This window comes from Schistocerca cancellata, chromosome 1, assembly GCF_023864275.1.
Source record: "Schistocerca cancellata isolate TAMUIC-IGC-003103 chromosome 1, iqSchCanc2.1, whole genome shotgun sequence".
Lineage (NCBI taxonomy): Eukaryota > Metazoa > Arthropoda > Insecta > Orthoptera > Acrididae > Schistocerca > Schistocerca cancellata.
Window position 1 is genome coordinate 459488323 of NC_064626.1, and position 20946 is coordinate 459509268.

The 20946-nt window shown below is 40.4% G+C and overlaps 1 protein-coding gene across 1 annotated transcript; it reads right to left on the reverse strand.

Moving 5' to 3' along the window:
* Positions 1 to 870: 870 nt before the first annotated feature.
* Positions 871 to 11663, reverse strand: LOC126176987 (pupal cuticle protein Edg-91-like). The gene is made up of 4 exons (XM_049924202.1): positions 11534 to 11663; positions 7539 to 7671; positions 2778 to 3107; positions 871 to 1092 (listed from the first exon to the last, which is right to left on the reverse strand). The coding sequence occupies exons 1-4, from the start codon at positions 11628 to 11630 to the stop codon at positions 1077 to 1079; spliced, it is 576 nt and encodes a 191-aa protein (XP_049780159.1). The 5' UTR covers positions 11631 to 11663; the 3' UTR covers positions 871 to 1076.
* Between the last annotated feature and the right edge of the window lie 9283 nt (positions 11664 to 20946).

Consider the following 20946-nt stretch of genomic DNA (forward strand, 5'->3'; position numbering starts at 1 on the left):
CTTCTTCTAATGAACATTTAGATCCTATTTTCTCTACAACAATTAAAAAATGATTATTCAAAATGTTTTCAACTTCTGGCTTGTTTGTCAAGTTTCCATTCACTTTGATGGTAATGCTGTCATCCTGTACTCTTGGTTGCCCTGTCTCCCTTGTAATAATATTCCAAATTGTTTCGATTTTGTTATCAGAGGTATTAATCTCAGACATGATACACATGCCTCTGGACTTTTTAATAACCTTTCTTAATGTAGCACAGTAGTTTTTATAATATTTGGCAGTTTATGGGTCATTACTCTTTCTTGTTGTTAGATACAGTTCCCTTTTGTGGTTACAAGATATTTTTATTCCTTTAGTAAGCCAAGGTTTTTTGCGTGGTTTCTTATAATTAGATTTAAGTACTTTCTTGGGGAAACAGTTTTCAAATTCTCTTACAAGCGTATCATGAAATTAGTTATTTTTTAAATTAGCATCAGGTTCCTTGTACACCTCATCCCAGTTTAACTGCTGAAGATTTTCCCTGAAATTTCTAATTGTTGAGTCATTAATTGAATGCACAACTTTGGAGGGTAGTTTTGAATTACTGAATGGAGCTATGTCATATACTGTAACTACCTGAGCACCATGATCAGAAAGGCATATGTCTGCTACGTGTGCAGATTTGGTTTATAGTGGCCACTTATATTTTATTTCACATCATTTCTCATGAAGTAATTAATGAAAATCATATTTTCCTTTGCATGTTTTCTGTATGCTCAAGTAGCCATGTTGCTTCTGTTATTGACCATCTACAATCTCTTTCAATTTTTGGAATGTGTCCATGAATATAATGTAAGGTACTTGAGAGATCAATGAAATAATATTGTCGATGATTTTTATAATATAAAAATTTTATTTTTGGCTGTTAGATTCTAAAGTACAGTATATGACAAATTAAATAATACTGGCAGTGACATAAATGTCATTATATATTTTGCCCAAAAATGACAAGTGATGAGACTGTTACACAAACATCACATGTAATTTTAGTGCAGTTACCCCTCATCTCCCATATTCTTAGTGGATCCAGGCCAAATGTTCATTTCTTCCCATACCTGTGAACAATAATGATACATGTTCATGAAAGGATAAATTAGACAAGAAAATTCACAAAAAAGAGTCATATAATCACAGAAATGGAGCAAATACTATTTCAACATCAACATCTACATTTACTTTTACTTCTATCCTCTGCAAACCATTGTGAAGGACATGACAAAGGGTATGTTCCATTGTACCAGTTATTAGAGCTTTTTCCCATTCCTTTCATTTATGGAACATGGGAAAAATAACTCTTTCAGTGCCTCTGTGCATGCTTTTATTAAACTAATCTTGTCCTTGGGATCACTATAAGCATTATAAGTAGGGAGTTGTAGTACATTCCTAGAGTTATCATTTAAAGCAGGTTCTTGGAATTTGGAATTAGATTTTCTGAAGATAGTTCACATCATCTTCAAGAGTCTGCCAGTTCAGTTCTTTCAGAATCTCTGTGAAACATTCCTATAGGTCAAACAAACCTGTGACCATATATATACAATCAATACTCCTTGTTACCCCTATTTGGGATGGGACTCACAAAACTGAGCAATATTTTAAGATGCATCATGCATACACAAGTGATTTGTAAGCATTCTCCTTAGCAGACTAAGTGTATTTCTCTAGTATTCTAACAATAAACTGAAGTCTACCACATGGTTTACCCATGAATGAGTCTAAGTGATTATTTACAAAGGTATTTGTATGAACTGACCAATTCAAGTTGCAGCTCATTGAGATTACAGATGTAGCATACTATGTTTCTTCCTTCTCTCTCTCTCTCTCTCTCTCTCTCTCTCTCTCTCTCTCTCTCTGTGTGTGTGTGTGTGTGTGTGTGTGTGTGTGTGTGTGTGAAGTGTATGATTTTACTATCCTGAACATTTAAAGCAAGCTGTCAATCTTTGCACCAGTTGAAATCTTATCAAGAACAGAATAATATTTGCACAACTTTTTTCCATGAAATCTTCTGTTGCATGATAACCTTGATGTTAGCAATAATTTAAAATCCAGAGTTCATGTTTGCTTCCACAGTGTTTATTTGATGAATAAGAAACATGTGAAACAACGTACAGGATAACATATTTACTGTTCTTTAAGGTGTTTCTTTAATCTTATGTCTCTCATTGTAAGAATATCAATTTTAATAAAAATTTGTAGCCACATAAATTGTTGTTATGAATTAAAAACACTGTCATAAGAACCCAAAAATAATCAAAGAATTTGAGTAGCTATACAAATTACAGCAAATGACAATGTTCTAATTCCTAATTTTTATGTAAATACAACACACATCTGAAATATTCATTGATACTAAATATAAATCATAAACTTGATGTGTTTTATCTTCATGTGAAAATTCTACATGAATTAGGAAATTGATCATCAGTTTCATAGACAGCTTTATTGTTAGAGTAGTAGTATATAAAAGTACTACTAAATTTTCTTCGAGAAAACTTGCATATTTCAGTATCTTCTTTTTCAATAAGCTTATGTGTCACTTAACAGCAATCCAGTTATTTCAGTAGTATACACTTTCTAATATACTTTCCTGCCCCAACACATCCCATACTTATTCTCTTCCTTCATCCATCACTACCTTTTCCCCACATTCTCACCTTTTCTCTCCTACCTCCATCATTCGTATCTCTGTTTTACAGATGCAAAATATAAGTGGTAAGTTGAAAGGCTAAAGTTATTCTCTTACCCATATCCTCCTGCAGATGAGTGGCTGGCAGAGAAGCTTCCAGTGTATGGCCCAATGCCTGCAGAGAAGCTTGCACTTGAGGACTGGCTGTGTGATCCACTATAGCCTCCACCATAGCCTCCACCATACCCGCCTCCTGGATAATAACCTCCACCATAGTTGTGATGGGGATAATAGTTATATCCGTGGCCATATCCTTCATCTGGATAGTAGTTATATCTGTGTCCATAACCACCGGATGGATAATAGTTATACCTGTGTCCATAGCCACCTCCATAGTAGCCATGACCACCTCCATAGTAACCTCCATAGCCACCTCTCAATGTACTCCTGCAAGTAGAAAAGAGTCCTCACTGTATGCAATCTGTTTTTAAGTTAATTTTCAAGTAAAAAGACACTGATTTGAAACTTCTTAACAGCACTGGAAAATAAGTACAGCATCATTAACAATAGCTGAAATAATTTTCTAATTTCTATACCTCCGCCACATAGCCACTGATCCAAAGGTACAGCATTAACTCCCAATGACTTGCAAGAGCTCAAATTATTCAGCACTGTGTCAAACCTTGGTCCTATTACTGGAGTGTCTGTTGCTTCCACATTGACTTCTTCTCCACTTTTGAGACTTCCAGAAATATACTACAAACTTTCTCTTCTTCTTCTAATGCTCTGATTGTGTGTCACAAAGTTTGTTTCTTCTGTTTTCATAGACTTTCCTTTCCTACATCCATGCTGTTCTTCATCTAGGATATTTTGTTTCGCTATGTATTTTATAACTGTTTTCATAGCCTCTTCTACAGTCTTTGATAAGGTGGTTGCCAATCATTATAGATCTGTAGTTTGCAGGATCCTCCTTGTCACCAACTATATAAATTGGCACTACTTAATTCTTTTTCAGACAAGTTGAGAACAGCCCTTTCTCGATTAATAAGTTCATGAGGTATGTCAGAGTCTTTGCTAGATACTGTGAGCAGTGTTTTATTACTTTTGCAGATATTCCATACATTTAAGTGTCCAGAGCATCTTATGAAGATTTTATGAGGTCTCAATTTGATATTTATACCATAATATCTGCCTTATCATCTTGTTAAATTTTTTCTTCTTACCTCTGTACATCTTGACTATTACATATTTGATATGTTTCATAGAAACCTTCTATACCTTTTAACATTCATGATCTCTATGGTGACATATTTCTTATTACAAAGTGTCGCTATAAAATAATGGGACTGATGCCACAGTGTAAATATGGATGTGCCTTAAGATGAATGACCAATAGCTGTGAAGCATGTAACCATCTTGTTCAAATATGGCATTACTGGTGTCTGTGGACAAATCAGTGTGCTCGTGGCTTCTGTTTGTGTAAGAGCTGTTATTTTGTTTTGCAGAAAAATGGTAAGTGTAATAATATAAGAACAAATTGTCATTACATTTCACACGGAACTTGGAAAAACTGCTACTGAAACCTATCTTTCGCTAAAATAAGTGTATGGCAAAGACTGTTTATCATGTACATGAGATTTTGAGTGTTTCACAGATTTCCAAGATGGAGAGGACATTGAAGATGACTCATGCTTGGGAAACCTCCAACATCAAAAACAGATGAAAAAGTTGGAAAAGTAGGTAATTTATTTGGTCTGACTGTCAGGTGAGCATCTGATCAATTGCTGAAACTATAGGAATTGACAAAGAGTACATAAGGCAAATTTTGCATAGCCAGTTTAACATGAGAAAAGTGTGTGCAAATTTGTCAAAAATTATGGCAACCAAACAAAATAAAATTTGTGAATAATTTGTACTGACACTCTGAATACCATTGAAAATGATCATAATTTCTTGGAAGAGTGATAAGGTGATGAATCTCGGTTTGTCACTTCTGATCCCAAAACTAAGTACCAATCCAAGCACTGAAGGGAGTGAAAAAAGCTCAAATGAACAAATAAAGATTCAAAGCAATGATGATTTATTATACATATTATGAATTGTGTACCTCCACTGAGTTTTTCAACATCAAACTATTAATCAACATTACTACCTTTGGGTTCTTGCACAACTGTGTGAGAAAATGAGAGAGAAAGACCCAAATTGTGAAACAAGAAGTCATGGGTTCTGCATCAAGACAACACACTGGGCCATACTGCATTGCCTGTTAGAAGGCTTTTAGTGGAGTACAGCAGCTAGTGATAGACCGCCCACCTTGTTCACCTTACTTAGCACAGTGTGGCTTTTATCTATTTACCAAGGCCAAATCTGGATTAAAAGGAGCAAGATTTCAGTCAATTGAAGCAATGAAAGAAAAAGCATCATGCATCATCCAGGGGCTCACTTTTCCATCCATGGAAAATTCACTTAGAGTGTTGTACAGATAGAGGAGGGGAATTAAGGGTGACAATAACTAAAAACATATATTTTTGAAATAAAACATTTTATAGCAATATTCACATTATTTTATTGCCACACACTTATCTTTCTGTGGATCTCTGAGCAAACAATATATATGTGGTGACTTCTATCAGGTCACTTCTCTGTACTTAAGAAATGTTTTCCATTTGTATCATTAATCAACATTTCTTCTGTCTGTTAACCACACTAGTTTGTCTAAAACCATCTCTTTCTCAACTTCTTTAGATGTTTCTTTTCTGCATAATAATTTAGGTACTGTGTACTTTCTGTCAATAAGCTAGAAAATTTCTTGAGTTATCCATTGCTGCTGTTCATCTGATTTCACTGTGCCTATTGTGTTATACCTTCTTCTTGTCTTCCGCTTAACTACTTGTGGCACTTTTATTTTGTCATTTCTCATCACATGGGAGAATTTTCACTTGCTATTATTCTGTCCTATATTTTCAGTATTCCATTTCCCCTAAAACTTTTTTTCCATCTTCTTGAATTTGAACCTCACTGTTAGGTTATGTTCTGAAAGTATGTCTACCTAACTCATTGCCAAATCAAAATGTAGTCAGTTTGATATCTTCTCATATCTCCTGCTCTTTTCAAAATCTGCCTTCTTCTCTGCTGATTTTATGAGATGAAACAGTTGGCAGAACTCTACTCTATATTCTCCAGTAATTTTGCCATTCCTTTCCTCCATTAATATAATGTTCCAGTCACCTAGTATCTTGGTATCATCACCCCTCGTAAATTTTATCAAGTCTTTTATTTTCTCATTTTGTGACATGAACATGTGAAATTGTATAATGGTGACTGATACTGGCTTTGATTCAGTCCTCAGAAGAGTAAGTTGGTCACTACACTGCATTAGCAATCCATTAGACTCTACTAATTGTAACCTTAACTGACTCATTTTTCCTTTGAGATTCTTCAGTTTTCCTACAAAATTGAAACTTCCAACATTACATTCTCTAATTTTTCAAACATTACTCTTGTATGTCCCCATCCTGCCTCTGAGGCAATCCAAATCCAAAAATCCAAACAGGTATTGCTATTATTTTTTCTGATATGACAGTGTGCCCTGTAAGTGCATTCTTCATGACTTTAATGCAGTGGCTTCCATTTCCTTCTAAATCCTCAAGCTGTTTATCATTTTTTATTCTTCTTTTGGTAGCAGGTTCCCACCCCTCTGAGAAAGTGTGTGCCCTGATTTTTCACTTTAATCTGACAAGGCCATTTTCAAAATTGAGGCTGAACATTATGCTGAAAGCCTTTGGCTAGCATAGACATGATTTTTGTACAAAAAGTAGATTGTGCTCCACCTGTAGTACACATACCACTTATCAAAATTTCATATGCAATACACAAAGTTAGGAAAAGCAACCACTTAACTTGCATACAGATTATACATTGCACATTCAGACATGTAGAAAATTAGAAAATCATACAAGCTTTCACCCTTTTTCTCGTGTAACTACAAACACTCACATAGGGAAACTCTCTCTATATGTATGTGTGTGTGTGTGTGTGTGTGTGTGTGTGTGTGTGTGTGTGTGTGTGTGTGTGTGTGTGTGTGTGTGAGAGAGAGAGAGAGAGAGAGAGAGAGAGAGAGAGAGAGAGAGTGAGAGAGAGAGATAGAGAGAGAGAGAGACCACTTACACCTGGGAAAGAGCAAAAGTTAATGCTATTTTCCTATCTGGTACATATGTCTATATGCCACTCATCATTTAACTTCAGTTGAATGGTTGCCTTTTTAGCCTTTATTAGATAAATTACAGCAACTTCTAAAAACACTTCAAAACATTAGTTCCCTACAAGCATTTCACAGTAATCTAGATATTACCTTCCTCTGTCACACGGTACTTACATCTGCCAACAGATACCTCAGTAACGCTCAATAATCACAATAATTTATCAATAGTGGTATTACTTCCAGAAATTTCAGTGAAAATAAGGTTCACAGAATTATAAGAAATGCTTCAGAATCTAAATGTTACTCATTCAAGAAAATAAGCGTTGATTAAAACAATTTTCAGATACATTTATTTTTTTGCTCTAGAAAACTGTGTGCTGTTAATATTGCATGCGTTGAATATTATACACTACCAGTCATAAAAATAGTTAGCAGAGGGTTGTCGAATTGTTTTATGAGCAGATGATATCAAACTGTTATATAAACGACAAGGTCACCTATATTATCTAATTCCTCACTTCCTGCATGTTAGAAACATCTCATTTTCAGTATGCAGACAGCATACAAAGGATGTTGACCAAGTAAAGAACATTATTCAGAATTTCTTCATGTACTAAATCACTTGTAACTACTTTTAATGACTGATATTTTAATGAAATTTATTAAAAGTGACTTACCCAAGGGCAAAACCAGCAGCTTTACCAAGTAAAAGCCCTTTCCCAAAACCAAGGCCAGCTCCAAGCAAAACAGTTCTTTTGTCCCGCTTTTCTCCTGGGCCAACTTCTGCTGCTATTTCAAATGAATCTCCTTCTGGAAAACAAGACAGAAAGAAAAGGAAATCAAATTCTAATGCACATGATATGTAGCAACAAAGAAAATGCTATACAAAAATTTTGTATGACATTAGCTGGATTTGTGCCCTGAAATCAATCAGTGGCAACAGGTGAAAATCTGTGCCAGACCAGGACTCGAACCCAGATATCCCATTTAACATGAATGATCACCTTAACTGTCTCAGTCCATCTAACCCAAATTCCCAGCCTGCTGTAAGCTAGTGGCATAGCGTCATCTGCCCATTAACCCCTCATGCACCATTTTGGATTCTAACAAGAGATCAAGCATGGTGTGCATCCAAACTGGAAGAATGGATCTCTGGTATATATATGAGATGACTAAAGATCCCTTCCATTACCACTACATCATACAACACAACCTCTGACCATATATAGGTAACTTTTAGGTTTTTAGGTACTTGTACTTCCAAAACACATACATTATTATCTATTCACAAATACATGTAGTGTACTTCTTAGTAGGGCAGGCTCACCCACTACTCTTCAAAGAAGAGCAGAGTATTTATATCGCCATTAGATGCTCAGAGGCAAGGGAATCTGCAGCTCCTATCTATCAGGGAAAGGAAAAAAATGTAGTGTTATCAGGCGTTTTTCTTTCAAGAATATGATTTAAAAGTTGGTATTATGCATGTTTTTAAAAGAGTTGGAACTGGAACTTTTTACGGCTACTTACAAGTCGTTATTCGTCCTCCAAAATATTAAAAGTGCTCCATACCTCCGTGTCCAACCACCCTGCCCTCCTCCCTTTACAGACATTGTAAGGTCTCCCTTGGTTACATTACCTCATTTTCAAATCCGCTTTGCGTTATAAATGTACCAGGGACTATGGAATAGAGCACAATTCATTTCCAAAAACTGACTTTCTAAATATCACATGAGGGTTTTGTAAAGCAAACGACAATTCAGAATATTTGATATTTTTGTAACACTGTTTTGTAACAAACACAAACCACGACTTTTCGTACCACACTTGCGTGTATAAATTATGCATTCCTTGTTATTCCATCCTCAGAAAGCGCCAGCATATTATAGCAGTACTGGTACCCCAAAATACTACAAACATTTTGTGAAAAGTCAGCGAACTTTACTTTCTTAATATCCGGCCACTAAAGTCAGTTCTGTCATCTGTTCCATATACAACTGAAACGAACTAATACTGTCAAATGCACAGCTCCGTGCATCGTTGCATCTGAGGCTTCGTATGACGAGACCGACTCGTTAAAGAAACAGGTAAAAATAGCACTTCTATTGACTGGTAAGTAAGAAAAATATCAAAGGTAAATTGGCCATTATGTAGGAAGCTTTATTCAACAAAACAGCTGTTTTGGCATCAAAAATATATCACCCTCGTTGTCTGAGGATGGAAGTTCCAACGTTTTGAAATATTGTTATCTCGAAGAAAACTATCTATTGACAGATATCTGGCGCAGATTCAGAAAATATTGTGCTTGTGAAACACAACAGGCTCTTTATTCAAAGGAAGTAATGAGTGCTGTCCACAACGGATCTTAAGTTGATTACTTATTTCTAGACTTCCAGAGGTTCTTCACGGGTGGTGTCTGAGCAATTTGCGTGCCTGTGGAAAATCGTTTTTTGTGCCTTTGGATTCGTGATTTCCTGTCATAAATATCACAGTTAGTAGTGACTGACGGGAACTGATCTAGTGCAACTTCTCCAAGAAAGTGTTGTGTGCCCTGTGCTGTCCTTAAGTGAACGATTTAGCCCTATTCGCAAATTTTGAACTGGAACCTCACGCTGAGATGCCATTTTAGTGGATAAAATGTAGCACATTATACAAAAGTTTGTCATAAATAAAACACTTATAGTCAAAAAGTACCTTGTACACACAACCGTGTCCATATATGTAGCGCACACAGATGATTGTTGTATCATAAAAATCACAATGCCCAATAAACTACACAGTACCACTTCCGTTTACGTTAGTTGGACATGTCCTAATCATTGCAGACCCACCTTAGACGGCGTATAAGGTAAAAACAAATATTTGTAACTTTCATTACAGTTTTAAAATGATTTACGCCTCGAAAACACTGGGTTTCCAGAGACCGCTCCTCGTAGTGTACCTTATAGAAAAGTTCATCTACATCTACATCCATACTCCGCAAGCCACCCGACGGCGTGTGGCCGAGGGTACTTTGAGTACCTATATCTGTTCTCCCTTCTATTCCAGTCTTGTATTGTTCGTGGAAAGAAAGATTGTCGGTATGCCTCTGTGTGGGCTCTAATCTCTCTGATTTTATCCTCATGGTCTCTTCGCGAGGAGGGAGCAATATACTGCTTGACTCCTCGGTTAAGGTATGTTCTCGGAACTTCAACAAAAGCCCGTACCGAGCTACTGAGCGTCTCTCCTGCAGAGTCTTCCACTGGAGTTTATCTATCATCTCCGTAACGCTTTCGCGATTACTAAATGGTCCTGTAACGAAGCGCGCTGCTCTCTGTTGGATCTTCTCTATCTCCTCTATCAACCCCACCTGGTACGGATCCCACACTGGTGAGCAGTATTCAAGCAGTGGGCGAACAAGTGTACTGTAACCTACTTCCTTTGTTTTCAGATTACATTTCCTTAGGATTCTTCCAATGAATCTCAGTCTGGCATCTGTTTTACCGACGATCAACTTTATATGATCATTCCATTTTAAATCACTCCTAATGCCTACTCCCAGATAATTTATGGAATTAACTGCTTCCAGTTGCTGAACTGCTATATTGTAGCTAAATGATAAGGGATCTATCTTTCTATGTATTCGCAGCACATTACACTTGTCTACATTGAATTCAATTGCCATTCCCTGCACCATGCGTCAATTCGCTGCAGATCCTCCTGCATTTCAGTACAATTTTCCATTGTTACAACCTCTCGATATACCACAGCATCAACCGCAAAAAGCCTCAGTGAACTTCCGTTGTCATCCAGAAGGTCATTTATGTATATTGTGAATAGCAACGGTCCTACGACACTCCCCTGCGGCACACCTGAAATCACTCTTACTTCGGAAGACTTCTCTCCGTTGAGAATGACATGCTGTGTTCTGTTATCTAGGAACTCTTCAATACAATCACACAATTGGTCTGATAGTCCATATGCTCTTACTTTGTTCTTTAAACGACTGTGGGGAACTGTATCGAATGCCTTGCGGAAGTCAACAAACACGGCATCTACCTGGGAACCCGTGTCTATGGCCCTCTGAGTCTCGTGGACGAATAGCGCGAGCTGGGTTTCACACGATCGTCTTTTTCGAAACCCATGCTGATTCCTACAAAGCAGATTTATAGTCTCCAGAAAAGTCATTATACATAATACGTGTTCCAAAATTCTACAACTGACCGACGTTAGAGATATAGGTCTGTAGTACTGCACATCTGTTCGACGTTCCTTCTTGAAAACGGGAATGACCTGTGCCCTTTTCCAATCCTTTGGAACGCTACGCTCTTCTAGAGACCTAAGTTACCTCGTGAGTTAAGAGTTTGCAGTAAACGCCGGCCTTTTGAAGCCTACTTTGTCGCTTCACAACTTCATATATTTCGAGAGTGGTTCACTGTATCAAACGCCCACAATACGAAAGCAGTTTCATTTGTGCTCGATTAGACAGCAGTGTATCTCCAGATCAAGATGGAAATAGTGAAGGATCTTCTACAACTCTGTTAAACTATCATCGGAAAGCTTGTAGACCTACAAAGTGAAAGTTTTAATTCGCGGTAGCGAGACCGAGAGCGTCGTTGCCAGAAGGTCCCTCGTAGGCTGTGAGGGTAATGAAGAGCCGAGTAAGACACTAGCCGGCAGCACGGAGAGCCCTCACCTGGTGCCGGCTGGTCCGCAGCGTCGAGGGCCGCGACAGCGGCTGCGACGAGCAGAAGTAGCGCCAGCCGCGCTAGGGGGCTGCCTGCGGCTGCCATGGCGACACGCGGTGGGAGGAAGGCGGTAGTGCGCCGAGCCGCGCCCGCCGCCGCCTTATATACGACGGCGGCGTCCCTCGCGAAACGGCGGGGACGAGCAGGCGAGCCAGCGCCGGCGTAGCTGCGGGCCTTCCCAGAAACCAGCCTCGCCTACCGGATGAGCCGCTGGCCGGTCCCAGGTCAGGGCCGTACCGGCTACTCTTCCTCAAGGGACTTACAAGGAGACGGCACGACTGTGGGGACGGGGATTTGTCCACAATTTTGTGTGGTGAAAGAGGACCCCTAACACCTCACGTAGTTAAAATATTAGGTCGCACTACTCGGAAAATCCCGAGAAAAATCGATCCAAAGTTTCTTAGGTGCCTTATGAGCATAAAATGTTAGTCCACTGTCATGCCACTGTCTGGCCTACATGGTTAGAGTTCGGACCCTTGCGCCAGAGGTCTCGGGTTCGATTCCTCCTTTGGCACTTTTTTTTTATTCTGTTGCTTGCAAAATTGCAGCGCATTGTTACAGGAGAATCGTGAAATTAATTACCAGGAAGATTGTATAAAAATTCATTCTATAATTCACCATCAATTATCGTCACTAATATTCCGAGACATGATTTAATATTCCTGGTTTGCCTCAAAATTGTCAGAAACTCGAAACATTTTCGTAAATGTTAATGGGGCATGTTTTTGTACAGATTTATTGCAAACGCCCTGTGATTGTAAAAAATCCGCTTTTATATGTTGCGCAAGATGTCGCAAAAATGATTGCTTTGTTTGTTTTTACAATAATTACCACTGCAGTTCTTGTTTATAATTATTATATGTATAAAAATTGAATGTTTCCCAATCGACTTTGTTATTCTGATTAAAAAGGCAATGTTTCTCCTCATATACTTTACAATGAAAAATGGAAAACCCACAGCCATGAATTGTGTTGTTGGACAATAATTTAACTAATTTGTTAAAGATAATGTAGGTTTGGGAAACTTTCTGAATAATTAGTGGAATAGCCAAAGAAAATGAAACAGAAGAAAAAAAGTTGCCAGAGGAGAAATCGAACACGAGACCTCTGACGTAAGAATCCGAGCCCTAAACACCGAGGCCAGGCGGGGGCTCGGCAGTATACTAACATTTTATACCCATGAGGCACCTAAGAAACTTTGGATCGATTTTTCCTGGGATTTTCCGGGTAGTGCGTCCTAATATTTTAACCACGTGAGGTGTTAGGGATCCTCTTTCATCGCACAAAATTGCGGACAAATCCCCGACCCCACTGTCGTGCCGTCTCCTTGTTAGAGTATGGGCGCGTTAGAAGAATCAGCTTGTACGACAGAAATGAGATATACACTAATTCCAAAAATTAAGTCCCATTAAAGTAAACGAGAGCACTTTCCCGAAAACGATAATGGGAAGGTAACGAAGCAGTACTTATTCACAAGATACCTGACATGGGGAAAAATATCGCAATACCAAAAAATAATTAATGTGGAGTAAGCAAATTTTGGGAACACATTCGTCCAGGTAATACAGAGGGGTCCAAAAAAATGTATCCAGTGTTTAGAAGTCCATAACTGGCAAACTAATTGACGGAGTTGTGTCATCTTTGGTAGTGTAATAGTTCGTAGTTCCGGCAATCGCCACACAAGCGTTGTATTGCGTTGTTTTGTTTTGTCGGATGACAGTCGCCAGATATTCAGTGTTTTGTTCTTAGTTGCACCTAGTTACTCGAGTAAACATGGCTGGTGCAAGGCTTACATTCGATGAAATGGTTCAAATGGCTCTGAGCACTATGGGACTTAACATCTGAGGTCATCAGTCCCCTATAACTGAGAACTTCTTACACCTAACTAACCTAAGGACATAACACACATCCATGCCCTTGGCAGGATTCGAACCTGCGACCGTAGTGGTCGCGTGGTTCCAAACTGAAGCGCCCAGAACCACTCGGCCACACCGGCCGGCATTCGATGAAAGGAAGTCAGTTTTGAAGTGGTATTTTAAGTACGGAAACATCAATGAGGTTCAATGGCAATGGAGAAATGAGTATGAAACAAAATCGTGTTAGGGCGTATCTCGACGAAAACCTACCAGGAAGATGGATAGGCTGTAGAGGTGCTGTGGAGTATCCACCACGTTCCCCAGACCTAACTCCTCTGGACTTTTACCTGTGGGGAACACTGAAGGACGTCGTTTATCGACAAAAACCACGCATATTGGATGAACTTCGAGAATCCATCGTACATTCATGTGCAAATATCCAACTGAACGCGTTGCAGTCAGTAGTTCGTGCTGCAATTCCGTGGCATCGTTTGTGTGTGGATGTTAATGGTGACCATTTCGAACACCTACAGCGAGATCTTTAAGTTGGACTTTAAGCTACACTTTCACCAAAACCGAGACAACTCCGTCAATTGGTTTGCAAGTTATGGACTTTTAAACAGTGGATACATTTTTTTTTTTTTTTTTTTTTTTTTTTTGGACCCCTCTGTATACATGGTGGCGCACGATAAGTCACCCGATTGAATTTTGACCCTACAAGTATACTACTGGGGCAAATAGCTTTCGAATTGTGCGCTCAGCTTCGTGCAGTTCATAGAAATTACGCCAGATGTCGTTGCGAATTCATCGCTTCCGTTGTGAGTCCGCCATTTCAGTTTGCCGCGATGGCGGACTAATGCCGGTTGACGGTCGCATAAATGACGAAGATTGTATTGCTGCTCTCGGCGACAAGCAGCGTTACATTGACACGGAGAAAGTTTTGTGCTCATTTCGGCACACGGTGGGCTCCCAGCCCACAGACAATATGCTGATTACTTCAAAAATTTGAAGGCATTGGATCTGTTTTGAAGTGTCAGCGGCCATATGCATGTACCGTACATTCGCTGCTAAACATTGAAGTAGTTTGAGTGGCTTTGACTCGTAGCCGGAGTAAATCAACAAGCAGAGCCAGTGCCAAGTTGGGAATTTCACGTCGATCTGTACACAGAATTATTCAATCCGACCTTCGTTTGTATCCATACAAGATGACTGTGGTGCATAAGCTTACTGCGAGAGATAAGGAGTGGAGACTGCAGTTTGCAACTTGTGGAATCGAGCAAGGCCAAGAGGCAGTGCTACTCAACACATGGGTTTTGATGAAGCTTATTTTTAAGTGAACAGTATTGTGAACAAACAGAACATTCGATTCTGGGCACGTGAACTCCGCGAAAAATCCACTCAAAAGACATCTACAGGGAGAAAGTGGGCATGTGGGTTGCAATGTCAAGCCATGGAATCATTGGTCCGTTCTCCTTCGATACTACAATAACCGGTGAACACTATTTACACATGCTGCGAAAACAGTCCTTTCCTCAACTCATGGCCTCATGTCTTCCATTGCAGACACGATGGTTCGTACAGGATGGAGGACGCCCCCATACTGCCAATGTTGTGCTTGATTTTCTACACGAAAGACTTGGCCTTAGGGTATTGTCAAACAGATTTCCAGAACGTTATGCAGGAGGAGGAATGTGGCCGCCCTACAGCCTGGACATTAATCCTTGTAGCCTGGACATTAATCCTTGTGACTTCTCCCTTTGTGGGTTCCTTAAAGAGAAGGTGTACCACGGAAAACCTGAAAATGCGGTGCAGCTTAGGGCCATCATTGTGGAGTAGTGCCGCGCCATTCCAGAAGATTTGTGTCAGAGAGTCATTACAAATGCACGTGTGCGACTTGAAGAAGTTGTAAACCAAAACGGCAGTCGTATTGAACATGTGACTCATTAGGTTGAATTTCCAAGCCGTATTATTTACTTCAACATCAATAAATTACAAATCTTGTCAACAACAACTGTGTTATTCATGAGACAGATCAGGTGACTTATCGTGCATCACCCTGTATGTAAGTGATTTATATTGCAAGATCACAGGTTTCTATAAGCGAGAGATAAGCCATTGCAAATGTGAAATTCTGGTACATTAATAACCAGAGTAACCACTAGAATGTTGAACGCAAGCATGCACACGTGTATGCATTGGGTCTTAATGTGCCAGATATCAGTTTGTGGGATGGAATCCAATTCATGTTGAACTTGATCGACCAATACAGGGATGGTTAAAGTTGGCTGTGGATGATGCTGAAGTTGTCGTCCGGTCGTGCCTCATGTGTACTCGATTAGAGACAGATCTGGTGATCGAGCAGGCCCAAGCAACATGTTGACAATCTGTAGAGCATGTTGGGTTACAACAGCGGCATCTGAGCGAGCGTTATCCTGCTGGAAAAAAAACCTAGAATGCTGTTCATGAATGGCAGTGCAAAAGGCCCACCCATCAAACTGATGTTCAAATTTGCAGTCAGGGTGCCTGAGATAATCGCGAGACTGCTCCTGCTGTCATACGAAATCGCACCCTAGATTATAACTCCAGATGTAGGTCCAGAGTGTCTAACACAGACAGGTTTGTTGCAGGTCCTCAACTGACTTCCTCCTAACCAACACACGGACATCACTGGCATCGAGGCAGAAGCAGCTTTCATCAGGACACGCAACAAACACGACAGAAATCCATCCCAATCTCCAGTGAACTCTCGCTTGGCACCACTGAAGTCGCAAATGGCGGTGGTTTCGGGGCAGTGAGTCGCACGCTACAGGGCGCCTGTCTAGGAGCTATCCTCGAAATAACCTATTTGTAGCAGTTCGTTGTGTCACTGTGGTGCCAACTGGTGGTGAAGACTCTCAGCAAGAAGCGCTAGAGCCAAAGGCCAAACACGATGGTCTTCCCTCTTGGTAATGCCATGTGACCGTTGAGAGTCCGATCATTTTTGGTGGCTACTTTCCTACGCAGTCTTTCTGTGGTACCGCAGCGCTATTACACGACCTCGTTCAAACTAAGGGAGGTTTTGATAGCGGCTTCTTTGTCGCCTTAATGGCATTCTTAACTTATATCAGCTCACCACATCCAGAATCAAAAGTAACTAACGCTCACGACTGTTACAGCGTGTATTTCAAGCAAACCTGATCTGCATTCTGATAGTGGCGCTACAAACGCCACTTCAGTGCGACTGGCGCGAAATTTTAAGACATCATTCAGATGTAGAAAGAGGCCTACCAACTATTCTTTATGTCGCTCAACTCCTTCTCAGCGTTGCAGTCTTTTTCCTTCAGTGTATATATTGAAACTGTAAACAAAGCTGTTAATGACGATACTGAATAAATATACATACAGTACATGAGCTGTATGTTGTCCGATCAGCTCCCAGCTCCCTAGTCCTTAATCGTTAGAAATCGGAAGGCTTCAGCCAATAGTCAGCTGTTTTTGCTTGCAGCCAACGCTATCTAGCTCACAGTAGGCCTACACTACCCTCTAAGTGCACCACTCTTCCCTATTGTGTGAGGCAGCCATTATCGTTTGCTGTTATTGTGCCGTACCTCACTCTATTTCATATTGTTTCCTTTCCTTGAAAGAAGCCAGAAGTATACGTAATGTTGCAGTTATGCTTTTATTAAACATGCCAATACATAAGACAATGACAGCTTCTATTACAAAGAACATTTAAGGTATTTCTACCTCCAAGCAGGGCTTTCTGCTTCCACAGAAGGACGTGTTGAGGTACCTGTAATGATGGGGGAAGGGGGGCGGGGAAGTAGGCGTGGCTTTTCGCAGCCACACGTCTCCTCGCGTTAAGTGTGTGGCGGCCGGTCTTGATTTTCTGCTATCTGCTACTTCTTCCGGCAATCAGTCAACTTACACTTAACACATCGGTTTTAATTTTTTCCAACGCGCTGGAGATGGAAAATGACTAAACAATCTTGAATATGTAAAGCTTCTTTTAATATAAAAGATATTTCAGTTTTTCTTACAGCGTTTCAAAATATATAATTCCATTTTCAATTTCAATCCATCAAATCTTACCTTTAGCTAGTTTTCATGGACAGTGAGGTCTCAGACAGCGGCTTTTCGCCGACGCCCTCCCCCACCCACCTTTTAAACACATCTTCAGCATTAACACACACAACAATGTTAAAAATATATGGGCTCAACCACTTGTTTATAGTGTAAAACACTAAGATTGACGCGTTTCGGAAGTCAAGCTTCCATAATCAGAATAATAAAAGTAAAAGAAACTGTTAAAACTCACTGAAATGGAACATGCACCAGGCACAATAAAAAAAATTATTGTGCCTGGCGCATGTTCCATTTTAGTAAATTTTAACAGGTTCTTTTACTTTTATTATTCTGATGATGGAAGCTTGACTTCCGAAACGCGTCAATCTTAGTGTTTTACACTATAAACAAGTGGTTGAGCCCATATATTTTTTAACATTGACATTCACAACCACGACCTCTCATCCAGTATGGGTAAAATCAAAACACACAACAATGTCGCTTCCATTCCTAAATCTACGATACACATTTCTACCGCCATCAATGCTTTCACTGAATGTTAAAATTCCATCTGCTAATGTCACTACAGCCGATTGGGGGTGCAAATTTCCATTTTCATTCTAACAAAATTACACTCTGCTAAACGTGACATACATGGACAGACAAACAAATGATTACAATTTAAGAAAAAATTGCATGGCTTATTCAAGAGAAAGAGCTTCACAAATTGAGCAAGTAAATAAAGCGTTGGTCCGCCTCTGACCCTCACGCAAGCAGTTACTCGCCTTGGCATTGATTGATAGAGTTGTTGGATGTCCTCCTGAGAGATATCGTGCCAAATTCTGTTCAACTGGCGCGTTAGATCTTCAAAATCACGAGCTGGTTGGTAGGCCCTGTCCAAAATGCTCCATACGTTCTCAATTGGGAGGATACCCGGCGACTTTATTGGCACGAAGACAAGCAGTAGAAACTCTCGCCGTGGACGGGCTGGCATTATCTTACTGGAATGTAAGCCCAGGATGGCTTGCCAGGAAGGCAGCAAAACGGAGCGCAGAATATCGTCGACGTACGGAAAGAAATGTCACCCTAAATCGTGCTTGTCGGGACGTATGGTGGGCAACATCCAGGTTGGTATCCGACCACCGTCCGGAGCGTCTCCAGACACGTCTTCGGCCTGGAATCTCATTGACTGGAGTAGAATTGTCGTCAGTGATGGTTTCCGCTTAGAACTGAGGCCCTGAACCCCAACGACCACTTAAGACCTGCATGTCGACGCCCCAGACAGCAATTTTTCTGTAATTGTAATCATTTCTTTGAAGTTTCCTGAAGGATAAAAACTGTGTGTCGGACCGAGACTCGCACTCCGGACCTTTGCCTTTCGCGGTCAAGTGCCCTACCGACTGAGCTACCCAAACATGACTCGCAACCCGTCCTCACAGCTTTAATTCTGCCGGTACCTCGTCTCATTTCTTTGTCTGTATATGAACATCACATCAACCAATTTCCATCGCATTCGGATGATCCCTTCGTGATGCGTAACTGACGACCGAAGCTGTAGTAACTTGCCTACGAATCGAAGTAAAACATTCTGTGACAACCAGTAACACGATCAGTCGCCCTTCGCCCCCCTCCCCCCCCCCCCCGCTCCCTCCTCAATCCAAGTGATCTTGGACGAGCCAAACGCTTCACTAGCAACAGTATTGCTATTTTTTTTTTTTTTACTAAGTCTACTGAAAATATACATGGCGATCGACGTCTCTCGGCGCCCACTTTTCTCTTAGCATCCCAGGCCCGGATCAACATGATACGTGTGTAAATCTGGCCCTCTCTCGAACAATCAGCTTCCTGGCCACGTCTGCTGGAAACATACACAAACTATCTACGCTCATCTCTACATCATGATGTGCCTGACTCGTATGTTTATAATAACATCGTGGCTGTAAATAAATGCTGCCAGTGTTGAACTGAGAACTCGTTTTCATACATTCCAACTTGTTTCTGTAGCATTCGAACAGTAATATGAACTGATTTACAGCTTTGATATTATTATCAACATATAGCTGAATCACGTCTTAATGTATGCAATGAGCGCAGGTGATTCTGTAGATTTACGACAGTGGTGTCCTTAAAATAATCTATGGTGGTCGGCATACTCATATGTCTACGATAAACATGCGATGGTGTGCACTTGGAAGTTAAATTACTTTTAAAATGTTCGTGTTCCGAGCAAAAACTTAATAAGCTGCGTGATATAAAGAATGAAAGAAATGGTCAAAAATTCATTGGTGGTTGATCTCATTCCCGAAAAACAGCTGTACTGAAAAGTTACTTGAGTTCTTCAGGACCAGCCCACCTCCAACTACCAGAACAACTCGATGAGTCATATGCCGTAAGTCTGGAGCACTTTTTCTCAAAAATGGTTCAAATGGCTCTGAGCACTATGGGACTCAACTGCTGAGGTCATTAGTCCCCTAGAACTTAGAACTAGTTAAACCTAACTAACCTAAGGACATCACAAACATCCATGCCCGAATCCCGCGTCCGGCCATCCCGATTTAGGTTTTCCGTGATTTCCCTAAATCGCTCCAGGCAAATGCCGGGATGGTTCCTTTGAAAGGGCACGGCCGACTTCCTTCCCCGTCCTTCCCTAACCCCATGAGACCGATGACCTCGCAGTTTGGTCTCTTCTCCCACACAACCCAACCCATCCATGCCCGAGGCAGGATTCGAACCTGCGACCGTAGCGGTCTTGCGGTTCCAGACTGCAGCGCCTTTAACCGCACGGCCACTTCGGCCGGCGCACTTTTTCTCCGACCATCTACGAAGATACGTTCTTATATCCATTCACTACTCACAACGTTCCTGCTATTTTAACGGCTACAACATATTCTCGAGATGAAAGTGCCACAGTTCTCCAGACGAATGTGCGACGAAAATCATTTTGTAAACTAAAGTAGTATTCATCTGCCAACAGTACGTTCCTCCTTTTATTCATGGTCCAGTTTGAAAATCCTGACACCGTAATAAACGAACGTGTTTCCGCACAGCCTTTAGTGGGTCATACGTAACCGAAGATCACACAAAGGGCTACTATTCTGATTCTCCGATAAACAATATGTCAATAAAATACAACTCGATGTAGTTGTAACGTCTGCAGACAACTGTATTTGGGACATCGTTGGATTTCGTCGTGGAGTTAAATACAGACATCGGTCTTGTGAAACGGCTGCTTTTGTTAGATCATCTAATGGCCACCAACGACCGCTCTGTGTCCCTTAACCATCCCCAAAAGCTTGAAATGATACTCTGTTGCACGTCCTTCGTCAGTGAGACTTCGGTCTTCTTGACTTCTTTCAACTCGAATGAGGATTTTTCCTTGGAAATCAGAGTCCAACGGCGATTCTGTGGCATTAATTTATAAATTTCTGCGCTTTCGCTCCAAAGAAATGACAATAATAGTC

Excerpts from the sequence above, each read along its gene's own strand:
- LOC126176987 (XM_049924202.1), bottom strand. The coding sequence starts at position 11,630 with ATGGCAGCCGCAGGCAGCCCCCTAGCGCGGCTGGCGCTACTTCTGCTC. Across the intron at positions 7,672-11,533 it reads TGCGGACCAGCCGGCACCAG|AAGGAGATTCATTTGAAATA; the intron begins GTGAGGGCTCTC and ends CTTGTTTTCCAG. Across the intron at positions 3,108-7,538 it reads GCTGCTGGTTTTGCCCTTGG|GAGTACATTGAGAGGTGGCT; the intron begins GTAAGTCACTTT and ends TTCTACTTGCAG.